The sequence below is a fragment of the Panulirus ornatus genome, chromosome 43 (genome assembly GCF_036320965.1).
Source record: "Panulirus ornatus isolate Po-2019 chromosome 43, ASM3632096v1, whole genome shotgun sequence".
Lineage (NCBI taxonomy): Eukaryota > Metazoa > Arthropoda > Malacostraca > Decapoda > Palinuridae > Panulirus > Panulirus ornatus.
The window spans coordinates 32,530,510-32,548,173 of record NC_092266.1 but is presented as its reverse complement, the minus strand read 5'-3'; the positions used below and the strand labels follow the sequence as shown (position 1 = coordinate 32,548,173).

General features: G+C 38.2%; 1 protein-coding gene and 1 pseudogene across 8 annotated transcripts in view; one reads left to right on the top strand and one right to left on the bottom strand.

The window, feature by feature from the left end:
• Nucleotides 1–3,611: 3,611 nt before the first annotated feature.
• Nucleotides 3,612–4,255, bottom strand: LOC139762531 (2-hydroxyacyl-CoA lyase 1 pseudogene; annotated as a pseudogene).
• A 4,755-nt stretch (nt 4,256–9,010) lies between these two features.
• Nucleotides 9,011–17,664, top strand: part of LOC139762525 (tRNA (uracil-5-)-methyltransferase homolog A-like) — a 71,729-nt gene continuing 63,075 nt past the window's right edge. For 5 of the 8 annotated variants that reach the window (XR_011715731.1, XR_011715733.1, XR_011715732.1 and 2 more), the window contains exons 1-3: nt 11,178–11,335; nt 13,384–13,427; nt 15,936–16,267. Coding sequence is in view for 5 of the 8 variants with exons in the window: in XM_071687518.1 (XP_071543619.1) it covers nt 13,409–13,427; nt 15,936–16,267 (351 nt within the window). In the remaining 3 variants the exon portion in view is untranslated. Of the gene's footprint in view, nt 9,036–10,874; nt 11,037–11,177; nt 11,336–11,480; nt 11,537–13,383; nt 13,428–15,935; nt 16,268–17,664 lie in introns of those variants that run through there. The other 3 variants (XM_071687521.1, XM_071687519.1, XM_071687520.1) reach the window with 3 other exon arrangements.

Genomic DNA, 17,664 nt, shown 5'->3' with positions numbered 1-17,664 from the left:
GCCAGATGTTGTGGTGGTGTAGTCATCTGAGATGTACTGACTGGTATAATGGGTGCGGTGTTATCGACCATCCGGCTGCTTGACACACACATCTTCACGATGTTCAATATTCAGACGAGGCAGCTCTCTACGACGGTTCTCACGATATTGGTATCATGTGTGAACATCATTTATCAGTCAGTTTTGACTGTACGTCTTAATGGAGGCTGAGTATTTAGGCTTTAGTTCTATCAGTTGCTGAGGTCATTAAGGCCGTCAACGTCAATCGAAAAGTCTGTAACACTTGGTGTTAAGGATAATTGTAGGATTACGTACATTTTCACTTTGTATCTAATAGCCTATCCCTTAAAAAGAACCTAGCCAGGCCTTGTATAACGTCAAAGTCTGACGGGAGAGGCGTGTCCTTCCTTGCGTAAGCACTCACTGCAGACTCTAAGCAGTGTCATGAAAGTTTACATGTGATATTTTTGATACCATTGGCGTCGTGTGATCGTAATCATTAGCTGACTTAAGACAACGATTGCATTATTGTAAACACCGGAGTATATATACCTGAAGTACAATTTCATTGTTTCAACTTTAAATTAGATTTCCTTGTAGTAATACCTGAATTCATATCAAAAATGAAAATATAGATTCCAAAGTCAACATTTTCTAAAAAAAAAAAAAAAGAAAAAGAAATGTTAAGTGCCTTTACGTTAAAAAATGAAAAAAAAAAACATTCAACTGTAAACGTGAAAATATCGGTGAACCCACAGTAAGTAACCCATTTCTGTAAAATATACTCAAATTTCAAGAGCATACCTAATATCACCAGCCAGTTAATGCATACTACGGTTTACTTTACAGTAACACAACATCACGGAATCATACAGTTCCTTATCTAAATAACAAGATATGAAGCATTTTGAATTTTGAGAAAAGATTGTGTTACCTTTAAATTAAGCTGAATTTACTGAATGTAATACCTAAGCTTTAACAGTGTTAGAATTTAACATAATTATACCAAAAATTGCCATAGTGTGCATTTAATCTGCGTTGAGTGCTTGTCGGGTCTGATGAAACGAAATTGCAATAATTTACATTTATCACATCATACACAAACATTTGCGTCCGCTACTCTAGTTACACACGGGCTGCCCAGTGCCAGAAATGGCACCCTGAGCACACACACCCGACCTGTGCCAGTAATGGCACATCCGAGAACGTGCTGTCATGAGCAAAAACCCATGCCAAGCTTTGCTAACAAATCTTTACATAGTGTACATGGATTACATGCATAGTGAGAGTTCATTTGGCTTATGAATTAACCTTAACACCTGAAGAAGATCTTAAGGAATTTTCGGTGAATAGATGTGCATACCTTGATGTTAAGTGCCTTGAATTAATGAGCCTAGCAGATGAAGGAATTGGCCCAGCCAACCGATCATGAGATCTGAGTGAGCCACATGCGTAGTGATAAGGTATAAGGTGTTGAATCATTCTTGACATGTGGAGATTTTGATTGTTTTAGTTGGTGGAAGTAGTTGACGGTAGTGGCCTTTATAACCCTGGCAGCTGAAAAACCTAAATCCAATTCGCCATCCACCCTATAATTGTGCACAAAATCTACCTTGATGCGCCCACGCACTCTACACATCCGGTGTTCAATTGGATTTTCTTCGTTGTTTTATCCTGACATCACCCCCTTAATGACCCCAGCAGTTGATAGAAAAGTCCAAATAACCAACCACACGTGGATAAGTGATTATGTAATTATCTGCATGATCAGGTCAAAGGCGTCGAGGATGGAGCCTTTTTAAGAGGAGAGTTGTGTAACATCTGTTGTGTGTTGTGAAATGGTTACTAAGACGAAATTATATAGGTAAAGACTATTATTTTCTTTTTCGAGAACGAGGTCGAGAGTGATAGCAGTAGTTTTCTTTATTAAAACAATCATACCATCAGCCTGTAATGGTTTGATAATAGGATTGATAGCATTTAGTGAGTAAACAATAACGGGACGTTATTCTTCTTTTATGCATTATTGGTTGAAAGGACACTTCACTCACAGCTCAGCAACCTAGCCTCTCGACATTCTTCCCTATCCCACAATGACGGCTCAAGGAGGCCACCCTAACATGTCAAGCACATTAGACGTCCTCCAACCAGTTCACTAAGGAAGCAACTCCCCTAGGCACAATAACCTGTATGTTACATCAGATGTATAGTATTACTAGTCAGTGTTTTAAGACATCATTTTCGCCTATATCACATTTAACGTCTAAGTTCTTTTACAAAATAGATATGGATATCGTGGAGAAAGCCTCTTGGAGAAGAACGTGGACTAGAAATTCCATGATATACCCATCAAAGCCATTTGAGAAATGGCAGCTCCTTTACTACACCCATCATTAACAATTAACACAGTTACCAGTTGTACTCTAGATTACGATTTTTCTTTTAGTGTCGCTGCGATATACACGCTCTTTTATCCGACCAAGCATATGTAACGCCCAGTACTAAGTACACTCTAAGATTGTAATAACATACAACATCTGTTGTGTAGTAAATAGATAAGTCCCATACAAAAATGACTTCATTTAGTTTCTCCGGGTCTTTTAGTCGAGAGGTTTCTGTCCCCACAAACCATAAACACTTTTAAATACGGCTTTTGTATTAACTCATTACAACCCGCCTTAATTCTAATCAAAATCAGGCACTGCTGTGGTATAAATTTCAGTCTTTTCCTTCATGCTCTTGCTCGGTTATTTCCCCTCAGTTTTAGGGCTCTATCCTCTTCCTATGATTTTCAAATCGAAATTATCTCTTAAAGTATAAACATTCCTGGAGACCCACGAGCATAATTTACGGGTCAGTCTTTTCGAATAACATGCTTTTAGTAGTCATCAAAATAAAAGACCTTCATAGGATAAAGCCATGCTACCAGTGTGCCATTAGGTAGAAAAATCCATTTGGTGTGTCTTAATGGTAGTCTATCATTTTCATTGTTTACTGTTCTGTGTACATATTTACGTACCTGCATGTTCACTTGTCCTATAAATCTTCAAACTTAAAATGGACGTTTTCAAACACGTTACGCTGCATGTTGAATAATGTACATGAAAACATGCCATTTAACAGTAGATCTATATCTATAACTTCACTGATACCTTTTTTCATTGTTCTTTATTCAGTATATGTTGTTGAATTGTATATATATATATATATATATATATATATATATATATATATATATATATATATATATATATATATATATTCTTTTCTTTCAAACTATTCGCCATTTCCCGCGTTAGCGAGGTAGCGTTGAGAACAAGAGGACTGGACCTTTAAGGGAATATCCTCACCTGGCCCCCATCTCTGTTCCTTCTTTTGGAAAATTAAAAAAAAATGAGAGGGGAGGATTTCCAGCCACCCGCTCCCTCCCCTTTTAGTCGCCTTCTATGACATGCAAGGAATACATGGGAAGTATTCTTTCTCCCCTATCCCCAGGGATAAATCCCTAATAATACTTTACAATAAATGTTATCAAATTTAGTTAAAATAAATCTGCTGCCTTCCCACAAAAGCCAAAAAGTTATGTATAAAACCAATAAAGATTCAGTCAATCCTTGTTTGTGAACACAAGGAAAAATACAAAACAATTATTCATTCACATGTTGTTTTGATATTTTGAAATGCAAATGCATCATATTCTTCTGACTTAAAGTTTGGAGCGTGTCAGCCAGTCAAAGTCTTGAACTTTACGTTGAGCTCCAGGGTTGATCATCACATTAATAAGTGAAGGCTTGTTTTCTTCTTCAAGAGCCTGACTAACTGCCTCTTGCAGTTCAGGGACAGACTTACAGAAGTAACCAGTTTCACTGAACATTGAAGCCATGCATTCATAGTGTACAGTTGGCAGAAGTGATGTTGGTGGAGTTGCAATAGCAGCATCCATTCCATCTCTTATTTCATTGAACAATTCCTTGTCCAAACCACTGTAGATGCCATTATTGTTTACAATGATGACTATGATGGGTAGTTTGTAGCGGTAAATTGTTTCCATTTCCATACCACTAAAACCAAAAGCAGAATCTCCTTCAACACATATGATTCGCTTGCCTGGAGCATGGTCTTGTGCCCATAAGGCTGCTGCAATGGCATAACCAAGACCAACACCCATTGTAGCAAAAGTACCTGCATCCAGTCTGTGGCGTGGAAATTTGTTGAGCAAAATAGTCCGTCCAATGTCCATGGTATTGGCTCCTTCACTGACAATAATACAATCATGTGGTAACAGCTGGTACAGGTGATGAAGTACTGCGTAGTAGTTCACAGGTTCTGAAATATCCTGGGCCATTTTATATATATATATATATATATATATATATATATATATATATATATATATATATATATATATATATAACGGGTTTATTGAATCTAGGCTCTCATTCGGCTGAAAATACACAGCTGAGATATTACCGATATACCAGAACTTGGATGTCATAGTAGTAACTGGTAAACCAATCATATAAAAGCTTAAGATCAAGGTGGGGTTGGATGATTTCCACGCTTTGGACAAGCGCATGAATGAGGTATAACTACATTGTCACCGTGGCAGAGTGGTTTATATGATATGCCCTAAGTGAAAATTAGTTGAATAGTAAGCGATCAATAGTTACAGTACCATACAGTGACATACAACACAGTATAACTATGAGAAAACTGAGCTGTTTAATTGCTTAGTTCTGCTCTTGTTCATGGCTTATAAATGACGTTCACAGTGGTAGATTATAGGATTGTTCTTATATATCTGAACGGGCGTGACGGAAGACGATCTTTTTTTTTTTTTTGGGGGGGGGGGGGTCTATGTGACCGTGGGTGTTGGGAATTTGTTGCCAAAGTGCAGGGTGAACTGCAGGTGGTGGCCGGAGAGGATCGATACGTTCATCAAGATGAGGGCCTCTTGATACGTGGTGGGCCCAGAATGATTCTGCATGCTTTTCTGGGCTCTTTCTAGCTGGGTCCTCTGTGTGATTGTTAGGAAGGGGGACCAGGCTGGGAAGGCGCTGATGAGCTGTAGGATGGTATAAATTTTCCTGAGCTCAGATGATGGGACGCCTAGGTATCTCAGTTGGCAGAGAAGGTAGAGTCGGTATGAGAGAGATTTGATTACAATGCTGACAAGCCTCTTCCAGTTTGAACCATCATCTGTAATGGCACCAAGGAGTTCGAAGTCTCCAACTACTTGGAGGATGTCAAGGGACAGAATGTCTGCATCCAGTCTTGGTGTGATTGATGGTGGCGACGTTGGCCGTTTTCCACCTCTGAAGGTTGCTGATGACGTCCTTCGAAGGGCATTAAACTCAGGAGAATTGTTGGTGATGATCCAAAAGATGGAGTCTACATGCTTCCGGGGATGGTTCGTGAGCTGGTACGCACAGTTTAGTTAAAAACAGTTTAGAGGGTAATGTCACACCATTAAAACTTTAAGTTACCTACTATAATTGTAAAGTTTGATAATGACAATTGCTAGAATAACTATCATATACTTCTGCCAATGAAAAATTCCACACGCTGCCGGCGGACATTCCTTTGCCAATACCAGTGCGTGATTTCCTGGATCAAACTTGAACTCAAGTTAATTTTCTGAAACAGTTAATAAAGCCTCAGAGAGATGGATATATGAATGAAACACCATCAATCACTTGCGTTAAATACATCTTGAATTCTACAGGATGTCCTGTGTTATGGAAGTTAGGCGCTGGTTACTGGTTTTCTGTTATCTAAAACCGAGAAAAAGATCACCTAAGATCCCCCCCCCCCCCCCCACACACAAAAAAAATTGGGTTGTTTGGCGAATATAAAACCAATAAACTCACGTAATACGTCAGGTCTAACCTAGTATATGTCGAGGCTGCGTTATCGGTGGCGAGACAAAGGAATCAATTAGTTGTTCCTGACTCCTACACATGTCATTAGTGATGTTTATCTTGCATGTTTGAAAGGTCCTAGAGGACTAGGAGTCTTCAGACTTCATTGGTAGACCGCCCAAGAGGAGAAGATCCAAAAGAGATTTTAGAATCAAGTGCTCAAAGGTTAACGCCTCAGTGATCCTATGTAAAAATGCATTGTCCACTGTCACCTTGAACACCTAAGAAGGTGTTCAAGAATATTCGAGTGGTGAGTATAACTCAGTCCTGAGCGACTTTAGTGACCCTAACAGTCGTTAGGCCCAAAAGCCAAATAACAAACCAGGCTATTGATTTTGTGGTAGCGTGAGGTAATAACACTGCACCTCCACAAAATCAATAGCTTGCATCCGTAGCAGTGCAGTACTCTCCTGTCTTAAGGGATATTGGCAGAAAGAGAATGTGTAAATTGTATATAGGTCAAAGAAGACAGTAAATTCAATACTCAATTTTTTTCTTTAGTACAATAACCCCAATATATATCAATTTGTTTGAACAGAGGCGGGTTGTTGTGAAGTGAGTAGCTGGGTCATTAATTTTTTCCTTTGAATTACACCGTTTTGTGCATATATTTACGTTGTATAACCTTAACAATGCCAAAATAAAAACTTGAGTTCTGCTAGGACTATATAGAGATGGGCTCTTGGGTTGCTAAGCTTTCAAATTGGTTGTCATTTTTTAATTATGTCGAGTAATTGGCGGCATTCATAAGAACGGTCCATAATATAGTCCCTGAAAGATGCTGACAGAAGTTACGGAAATTGATCGTTATGGGAATTAGAGGAGACCAGAAATGAAACTAAAAGAATCCTAGACAAAAAATGGAGAGAATACGAAATGTAAATAGAAAGGACCTAGATTTAACACCACCACTGAATAGAACTGTGTAAACAAAATTGAGAGGGTTGAGACCTCTTGAGAGAATGGATGACGAAGGAATACTTAGAATAGTATTCATTTAGTACCAATTGGAAGACCAGCAGGCCGACCTAGAGGGAGATGGAGATGACATTCAGGAAATTTTGATGTACAGAACTGAAAGATTGAGTAGACTGCGGGAATGTGAAAATGTTCCATGACAGAGTGGAATGGCAGCACCTGTTTCTCACTGACAGACTGAAAATCCACCCGAGGGGAAGGGGGGATAAGAATTATTTCGGTAATCAGTACACATAAAAAGTCATAGTTAACAAGACTTATGGGCAAGATGATACGTCACTTGACCGCAATTGCTTCAACAGATTTGAGTTGAGAATTTGCCTTACACAACTTTATTGTTTTCAAATGTGCATTCACGACAGTTGTTTGAATTGGGCAAAGGTATCTACGTTGGCCTAATTAGATATATCAGTTAATCATGTAAACCTAATGCTATGACTGAAATGAAATAAGCATGCTTGATATTGCATTCCTTGGAATACTACTAACTGCCGAGAATCGTTTTTGATAGTTGAACCACTGACCAGTGCATATGATATTCTAAACTCTGTTATAACGTAACCAAGATGATTACTATTGTTGTGAAGACGAGAATGCTATGCGAGTTTGTATATTGGGCCGAACAGAGATAACGGGAGTGCTTGAATAAATGTTGGAGGTTCACCTCCTTTGAATACCCTTGGCGAAGCACAAGTCTCTCTCTCTCTCTCTCTCTCTCTCTCTCTCTCTCTCTCTCTCTCTCTCTCTCTCTGCGAATTCCGGAGGTTCCCTTGTTAGAGATGGCTTAGATGGCTTAAGGTGAAAATTCTCTCCCGGCCCTAACTCCGAGCGACCTTCACTATGGTCCAAGTTGACAGTAACAATACATCCTGGGGGAAATATCTGTTTCTGTGGGACTGTGAGTCTGAAAAAATAGGATTTTACTATTCTGTGTCGTGAAATCGTAAGATATTAAATAATTTCCTACTCTCATCACTGAGAAAGCTGCAGAAACTCCTGCTTCTGGGTTTAACTCGGAAAATTATCATATGCATAAATTTCTGGCGTTTAGTTTTGATATTTACACAATAAGAACTAAAAGTTCCATAATTTGTAATGCTCGCGTTCTTTATCAAAGTGTTACAACAATTTTCGAGCACGAAAAACCACCACACACAGAGTAAACACATCGCTTTGTTTGGTTAACTTGGTTTAGGTTGAAGGTCCAGTAGAATGTCAACACTGGTGGCGAGGAGCGTTGTTACCTGCCTTCTGACTGGCTGGCACGTCTTAAAATGGCGATATGTATCTTTATTTTACGAGGAGAAGGGTAAGACGGAGCATTGCTATTAATACATGGCCTGCGTCTTCTAACCAGTGAGTCTGAGGCTTAAGGTACTTTTGAATCAGTATTTTGCGCAGCGAACATTGGATATTCAGTGATTCGTGTTCAAGGATAATTTACATGACAAGTTTTTGCGACAACAAAGCAACATTACCCCAATTAATTAGCAGGTGTTTTAGGATATTTTAACATATTTGCACACAAAGTAGTGACACAATATCATTGAATTTCTTACCACAGCAAATGTGCTCAATAATGGATCTTACACCTCAGGATTTCGAAACCACCGCCATCATCCAGATAAGAAATATTGAAGAGAATTTGAATTTCCTCTGTTGCTGTGAGCGCTTTTGAGAATGTCTGGTAGCTCTGGACTTGAATTCCTTAATGTCTACGGTGTATCTTGTCCGTGCGTCTGACTTTGATTATATGGTTAGATTTTAGACCTGAAATTGTGAGCTGGCGGTGTGAGCTGTGGTAACTTGTATGCATATAATAGCAGAGACGGTAGTATGTACGTCAGTACACTTTGCATGGTAAATATAAACTGATGTACGGTAAGAGGGTAGTATCTACAAGTATTTTGCACCAATTTCAGTTAGCAGCAGTAGTGCAGAACATGTTTTTAACACACACACACACATTGCAGCAAGCCCTTTCCATGAACAGTATTAACTATTTTCTATTTTTCAAGACACTGGCCTATACTTGGAAGTTGGGAGAGAGACTGTGTAATGCAAGGCATTGGCGGCAGCACTAGCAGAACCAGGAGCAGCAGCGAGGAACATAGAACTACTCTATACATGAGAAATGTGAGTATGACTAGAAGTCCCAGAATACAACCTTAAAGGTTTGAAAAATATGGTGTAGTTATAAGAACTAAGACTATGCATAAGTAAGATTTATTCTAAGTATGTAAAACCATGACCCGACGTATCACATGAGAAATGTAAGTATGACTAGAAGTCATACTTGCACATGAAATATCTGGGGAAGTCATAATTGTTTTGAACCTATTTGGGAGGTCATGTTCGTTTTGAATATGACTGGTGTAAGCCACGCTCGCTTTGAATATATCTGGGAGATCATGCTTGTTTTGAAGTGTATTTCGAGGGTTATACTCGTTTTGAAGACATATGGCGAGATCATGCTTGTTTTGAAGTGTATTTCGAGGGTTATACTCGTTTTGAAGACATGGCGAATTTATGAACAATAAATTCTCGACATCACGCACCAGGAAAGCAAATATGAATCATAATTATTCATATAGTGCTGTCTTATTTGTATCTAGATATCATGTAAATTGTAGGACTCGCGGTCAACGACCTCCTTCCAAAAACAAAACATTTTACAACTGTTCCATGACACTATTGCTTCAGAGAAAACCTGAAAAAAGAAATAACGCCTCTTTTAGGGGAGGCTTCAGAAGTTTGGGAAAAACTCTAACCACTTTCAACCTGTGATTTTTTAATGTTGATGAAATCAAGGCTTTATATCAGCTGAAGTCAATAGCAGAACCAATAATTTCTTTTTTAACGTAAAGGTTACCTTTACAAACGACAATTTAGTGATATGATTCAAGTGGCAAGAGAAGGGACTTTCGAATTTAACCGAATGATTATATATCATCCTCGCTCTTTACAATTGATTGGTGCGTTTCTCTGAAGCAACCCATCGGAACGGTCTTGCAATTCTGCTTTTTCGGGCTGCCAATCAGCCAAAAATTTCTCTTTGATTAAGAGATCTGGATTCTTGTCGATAACAGACACTAGTATACTAAGAACTTGGCAAAATAACTTCATATCGCGATTTGTTCATTGATCCTCTAAAAATGTTCGAGATGATATAAAGATCGTTCAAAAAATTTTATGGAATGTATGTGTTTTTCTTTTTCAATCAATCTTTTTTCATCATTTAACTCTAAATCAATAACTTTAGACTCAAAGAGCTTTACGACAAACCTGATGAAAGAGATATTGGTGTATCAAACGCACCATTCTGAACACTTTTTACTTTACAAATCTAAATCATCATAGCTTTTTTCATGAAACAAATGTGTTGTTCTCCACCTGTAGGAGACTTGCTAGATGTGAGGACGAAATTACGGCAAAATTTTCATGAGAGTTAGTGGTTAGTGGTGACCAGCTTTTATTTGTGAACAGGCCAGACACCTAACCTTTCTAAGATATACAGATCAGTTACGTCTTCCAAATGGCGATATTTACCATGTATGATATCACCAAATTTTGTTGGTAGCGCTTCCTCCGCATCTTGCATTACATCACTTACCCTCCAGGGTTACGGTTGTTGATCACAGGAGCTTATAACTTTTCATGACTGCCATGAAGTAATGTGTGTGTGTGTGTGTGTGTGTGTGTGTGTGTGTTCATCTGGATGTTAGTTACTTATGGAATAAATTGCCATGGATGTATTTAATGAATATTCCAGTGTTAGGAAATATTGACAATATATAAAGCTTAAAAAGAAACAAAAAAATAATGGCACTATCTGGAGAATTATTTCATTTTCTGTTTCATAATCTTTAGGTGAGATAACTTAGTAGGCTCGATGCAAGGGAAATGGAATAGAAACAGTAAACGTCTGTAGTGTTAACCGAACTTGTTGATCATTTTTTACTCTTTTTTAAGCAACTCAGGGTACAACTGCCTCTCATGAGAACACCCACGTTAACAGCAAAAAGGAAAAGCTAGCATCGGTTCCTGGTCTGTTGCTCAAGATCATATGTGGCCCATCCACAGCACCACGTCGTGACCTTGCGGTCTTGTCAATAACGTATTTCTTTCTTAACACACGTAAGTATATGTATCTGGGCTCATAATATATAAGATAGTTTTCATTTCACGCAAATTTCCTACGTGAGTAGGAATTTTGATAAAATTTCCGTAATCCTAATTCATATTTCGCGGAAATAAGAAAACGGGTAGGTGAAGAGTGAGCGCCATCTATTGAGAAGGAAATAGAAGGCGACGCCGCGCGTGCTGTATAATCTCACGCTTCTCAATTCATTGGACCTCTTTAGGAATTTTTATTTTGAAATACTTTGTAGACGTCTTGTGCTACTCCTTTGAAGACGTCTTTAACGCTGTAACTGGTGAGAAGTGTCTGTTAATGTTGTTAGATACGTAGGCGTCCATATTAAAGGTTTTTGTTTAGGCTTGACAGGTTTCCTGGTCTTTGGCGGGAGCTAATGCGTTTTAATTCCAATATTATCCTTTTTGGGTGTCACTTTTAATTACGCCTTCGAGCTTGGTTTGTTCACGCAGTATAACAAGGTCTTCAGGTCTGCATGAAGGTATAAAAATGCCGTGTGAATATATTCGTCAGATTTGAATCCTGGTTGGACCCTGGTAATTTGAGGGGCGACGATTCTCCCTTATTAACTAAGGTTATATAGTTTGATTTATAACTCTTCAAGTTTATCCTTGCCACTGTTTGGAAATATGAGTTAGTAATCTCTTCGATATCATTGGAAAGGTTGAATAGGAGTGACGAAATGCGGTTGGAAGTCAGATTTTTTGGTGTTTATTTTGCCGTCATATAGCTGATGGGTTCATTAGTTTGTAAATTTTTTCATGCATCTGATATGGACTACGCTGTGGAATGGGAGTAATGTTTGTGTCAAATGGTGGTCATGTTGGGTTGGATTGGTTAAATTAGGAATGGCTTAGAATGGTTAGGCAGTGCTGTACCAGGGAAGGGCAACTGAAAAATACTTTACAAGAATATACGAGTGTTGCAGTTGGTTCTGCAAAATACACCAGAAAAACTGCAGGAGATGGTCTGTTGAAATTTTAGCCCAGCATTGTTCTTAGCTTTGGATATTTTGTGATGATACTGACAATGTTTCACATCATCTTTTACCACTCTCCATACTCAATGTTCCGTATATCAACAACCCTATTCCTGAACCATTATTTACTCACATCTGACCTGGACCTATTTTTTTTTATTTAAATCCATTATTTCCTGTCCTGTCTAGACAGGGTGGTGCCATTCTAAAAACTTTATTAATGTTACCTTGATTAATGCCCTTCACCTATATAAAAATTTCAATCATATCCCCTCTAGCCCTTCTCTTATGTGAGTGTAAATTCAGTCTTTTTAATCTTTTTACATAAGTGAGGTTTCTAATTCCAGGGATCATTTTTATCATTCACCTTTATAATCTAAACAGTCTATATCAACTGCATAGTATGGAGCCCAAAACTGAACAGCATAATCCAAATGTGGTCTCGCCAGTACAAGATAAAGTTGCAATAACACTAGGAGTTTTATTGCTAAAAGTCCTATTAATGAACCCTAACATCCTATTAACCTTACTACACTCTTAATACATTGTTACCACATTAAGATCCTTGCTCACCATTACTCCTAAATCTCTTTTGCGTTGTTTTACCAATGGTAATGTTCATCACTTTGTAATCTGTGTTCTTGTCTTTACCACACTAAGTTTGCTGCATTTATATATACTGAATTCTATTTTCCATGAACCCACCCATTCTGATCATCTATTTAAGTCCCTCTGCAAATTCACTGAATTTTCATCCAAGTTAATTATGACCCCTTTTTTTTTGTATCATCGGCAAATTTACTCAAGTTGCTGATTATTCCCATTTACAAATCGTTAATACATATAATGAACAAGATTGGTCCTAAGACTGACCACTGGCTACATTGCCCAGTCCAGTGTAACTCTGCACTCCCCTTGCTTTTTGGCAAATTGGTAAGAGCAGTAGATAGTTGTATAAGGTAGGAACATTTAGGCTGGAGCGTTAGGTAGGAACATTAAGCAGGAGCAATAGGTAGTAGTCAGTAGGAACATAAGGTAGGAGCCTATGTAAACACTGCACTAGAGTTGCCCTGTGTTAATGGCCTGTTAAGGGTTTGTTATTAAAGACTAAGAAGTGGCACTGGAGTTCACTGGTCAAGGAGACTATATTTACATGGCCACCCCCATGAGGGAGTTCTTGGAGGTAACAGATATCAGAGATCTAGATAGACTGATAGCACAAAGTTAATACACAATTTGTATGAAGTCTAGGAATGATAAATGAAACCCAGGAGTATAAGATTCTCTTACAATTTTCATTCTGCAATCATACAGAATTTTGCCATCTAATGTTGTTTTCTCATTTTCAGATTTTGGTAACCAACTTCCTGAAAAATGAGTAAGGCTGGAGGAGGTATGTAAGTTTTTTGTAGTGCTTTATTGCTTCATATTGACATGCTGTACTGTGGTATTTGATGATAATAGTTTACAAACCATTTGAAGATGTATTAAAACTAGGATTTTGAAATTATAAAGCAATAGAATTGGTATGTGTTAGTGGTCTCCACATGATAACATTGCAAACAAGAAGGGACCTTTGCAGAGGCTGTATTACTGTCACTGGATGGAATAGTGTTTAGAGAACCTTCTCACCCTAGAAGATCCCACCTTTCTCTTCTGCATGGAACTGCAAGAGCCCTATAAATGTGGTAATATGGCTGCATGACAATATGAATGCATATTTTTATTGTGATAGTAATAATGAAAAGAAATGGCGATTTTCGTATCTGATGCCCCTTAGAAAATTATTAATGTATTTTACTTACCATAATCACTGTAAGCACGTTCTCCATGAGGAGAAGCATTCCTTTTATTCAAAGAAAGTACGGTAACCTCTCCTTGTCATCCACTGATAGGTCTTTCTGGTCTTTAGCTTAGGGTATCTCTAACAACTTTTGTTGCTCTAACTTTCCCTAATTATTCCATTCTGACAGTATTATAGATAGTCTATCTCGTTGACAAAGCAACTCTCTTTGGCTCCCGTGTTTCCTCTAACTCCACTTTGGATGACTAACATTTCTTCACCCTCTGTTGCTCCTATTATTAATTCTATGCCTCTTCCTGTAACCTCTTTTCAAACTGTCTGAAAAGTGGTTCTTTCTCTGGACTCAAGCAAGGTTTATGATTCTGATGGCATCCATCCCTCTATACTGAAAGAGTGTGCCTCTGAACATGCACCTATGCTTGCTCATCTGTTCCGTTTGTATTTAAAAACCAAAACTTTTCCTTCTCCCTGGAAACATGCATTGATACATCCCATCTCTAAGAAGGGTGATTGTTCTGACCCCTCTAACTTTCATTTTATAGCTTTAACATTACCATTTCCAAAGTCTATTAACTTGGACTTTGACAGGATATCTCAGTGGGGTACACAAAATCTTGTTAGGATTGATGTCTCCTAGCTCCAGTTTCTACCCATCTGTTTATCAAAACTTCACAACTCTTGTGTCTCCTTTGACGGTTCTGTAATTCCACCTTGACTTGAACATACTTGGTATTACTGTAACATCATTTTCTTGGAGACCCCACATTATGGGAATAGCCAGACCTGCCACAAAGGAACTGGGTGTCCTGTTTAGGTATTGAAGCTTATTCTCTTCTAAACAGTTGCTCCATTTATACAAGGGATTGATTTGTCCTTTTATGGAGTACTGCTTTCACTTTTGATGGTGGGGGGGGGGGGGGATATGTTCTTTACTTGATGGAGTTGAAATTGGTCCTAGGCTAACTTGCAAACTTGACCCCCTTGCCCAACGCCACAGAGCTTGTTCACTTTTCCCTCTTCTGTAGGTATTGCTATGGTTTTTATTCCTCAGAGGTAGCTGCTAATGTACTCCCACCGCTAGATAGACTATGCAATACTTGGCAAGTTGCTGTGCTGCATGATTATTGTATGGGCATTTGCAACTTGGGGTGGGCCATTTTGATACCTGCTTTCCCTACATGTCAAAGCTCTGGAACTCTCTACCTTCTCGTGTCTTTCCCAATAACTGTGACCTGGCACATTTCAAAAGACAGCTCTTTCTCAAAAATTTGTAATTACTTTCCCTTGTCTTTTCTTCTTCCATTTCATAATTCTGTATATTTCAAGTATGGCCTTGCCTTGTTGTGGACTTTTGTCCGTGACTGGAACCTTCAACATAAAAGAAATGTGTTCACTCACAGGTTTTTGATAAGAAAAACTGAATATTTTTTGTGTTCCATTCCTATTTATCCTATAAGGTTTACAATATGCAACACACTTTTGATGGACACTATTTCTGGAATATTAACCCCATGTTGGACAAGGATCCCTCCCTCTCTCTTTTTATATAGGGCAATTGATTATGGAGGCAGTACTGGTGTTTGAGGGCTGTTAGAAGATAGAGTACATGATGAATGTTGATAAAATGTTTTTCCAGTTTTTCATCCTGTAATTTTGCAAAATGACATGAGTCAGATCATCTTATTGGCTCTTTTAAATGCATGCAAAACTGTTATGTTATCATTCTTGTTTCTTTTTTGTTATGATTTGTAGAAGATCGCTTGTAACATCCTGATAAGCAGAGGTTATTGTGTTACCTAATGGTTCTTTGTTAAAATTGAGAACATCGCAATAATGTCCATAACTTTCATCATTTAAGTAAAGTTCTTCTATTAGTCCTGCTTTGGAGCATACTTGACAAAAGTAACAGATGACACTTCTCTTGCATGGTTTTTGTGCACTCCATACCATACCATCAAGTTGGAGTGTGATGGGCAAAGAAGTTTTTTCTAACAATTGAAATGTATTTCACAGGGTACATTTATGTTTCTGTACTTGACTAGATTATGATTCATTGATGTGATTGGTTTTAACAATCTATTTTATTTGTTGATGCAGGGAAAAAAGCTGTTAAGAAGCAGGTCAAGCCAGAGGACTGTGAAGTTGTGGAAGTATTAGAGGTGGATGATGAACAAGAAAATGGAGAAGAAAATGAAAATAAGGAAAAAATGGAACAAGGTGGAGAGGAAGGTGATGCAGAGGAGGAAGAGGAAGCAGAGGGAGGGGGAGATGAAGCTCCAGATGGTGAGGAAAACCAAGATGATGGGGAGGAGGAGGAAGAGGATTCCAAAGATCCCAATGATCCATATGCTTACACCAAAAGGGATGAATTTACATCTGAGAACTTTAAGATTGAGCTCCGTGGATTGCCACGTTACTTCAATGTTGGGGTAAGGTTAGGAATGGCTTTAAACTTTTCCTCATGATAATTAATGTCTTTTATTTATACAGAGTTTTCTTGTTTGATTTTTTTTGCGTCTTTTCTCGTAATGATTTCAGGTTTTTATGGAATATACTTCTTAGATATTACCTCTGAGTAACTTGTTAAAGTTCATGAGACCACAAGTAGGAATGTCATGTTGCTTGTACTCCACTGATTTCTCAGATTGCTCGTTTGTGAACTACTGTTTCACCATTGTTTTTCATATTTATGGATTAAACATTATATTAGAATTGTTAGGACTGTTGTACCATTAGACAAACACAGTTTTACCCTCAGACAAGTGACCTCTCTTCCCAAATGCTATTCATTGCATTCAGGACCTTTTCTCCCTCACCTTCCCCATTGCATATTTAAACTCACAATGTCTTACATGTACTCTACATCCTCCCAGTTTTTTCCATTTGAACTTGCTTCAGCCAGTCTGTCTCACTTTCTCCCTCTCCCTTCTGCTAAACATATTACCTTACTTTTATTCACATAACTCAACTTTTACCTTTCACACACATTCCTACTCACACTTACTAATGCATTTTTTCCTCAAGTCTGTTACCAGAGCTATGCTATCAGCAGTTAGTAACTGACTTGCGAACCAGGCTGCTCACCCTCAGCGGACTGCAGAACTCTTCCACTTTCTCTCTCACTCTCGAACTTTGTATATATTTCCCTCACTACCCCATCCATAGATATGTTAAACAGCCATTGTGACAACACTCTAGATGCAGATACACTTTCATTTGAAAACACACCCTTCCCTCTTCTTACATGCCTGACTCTTGAGATTAAAACTCCTCACTGATGCTAGTAGCCTTCCTTCCACACCATATATTTATAATACATTCTACATAGCATTTCTATCATCCTTATCATATGTCTGCTACAGATTTGTAGATGTCATTTACATATCTTTATCACTGTATCACCCATACACATTTTTTAAACTTTTGGTCTACATGTCCTCTACCGCTCCTGAAGCCACATTCTTCCTCTCATATTTAACACTGCATATCACCTCTTTCCCAGTCATCATTCTTTCATACAGCTTACTAGGTTACTCAGCTATGTAATTTGAACATTGGCTTTTTACAGTGGCTTTATACAAGTATTTTTTGTGTTCTTGATCCATGCATATATTAAATAATCTTAACTTTCCTCCCATGCCATATATTCATAAAACACTTCACAAAAATATGTATGTCAACCCTATCCTATGCTTGCTCCAGACCCATAAATGTCAATTACGTATCTTTCTCATTCTGTATTTCCCACATATCCTCTGCCACTCCTGAAGCCTCATTGTTCCTTCCCAATTGATACTCTTTATTTCACCACCCTCTCATTCATCAC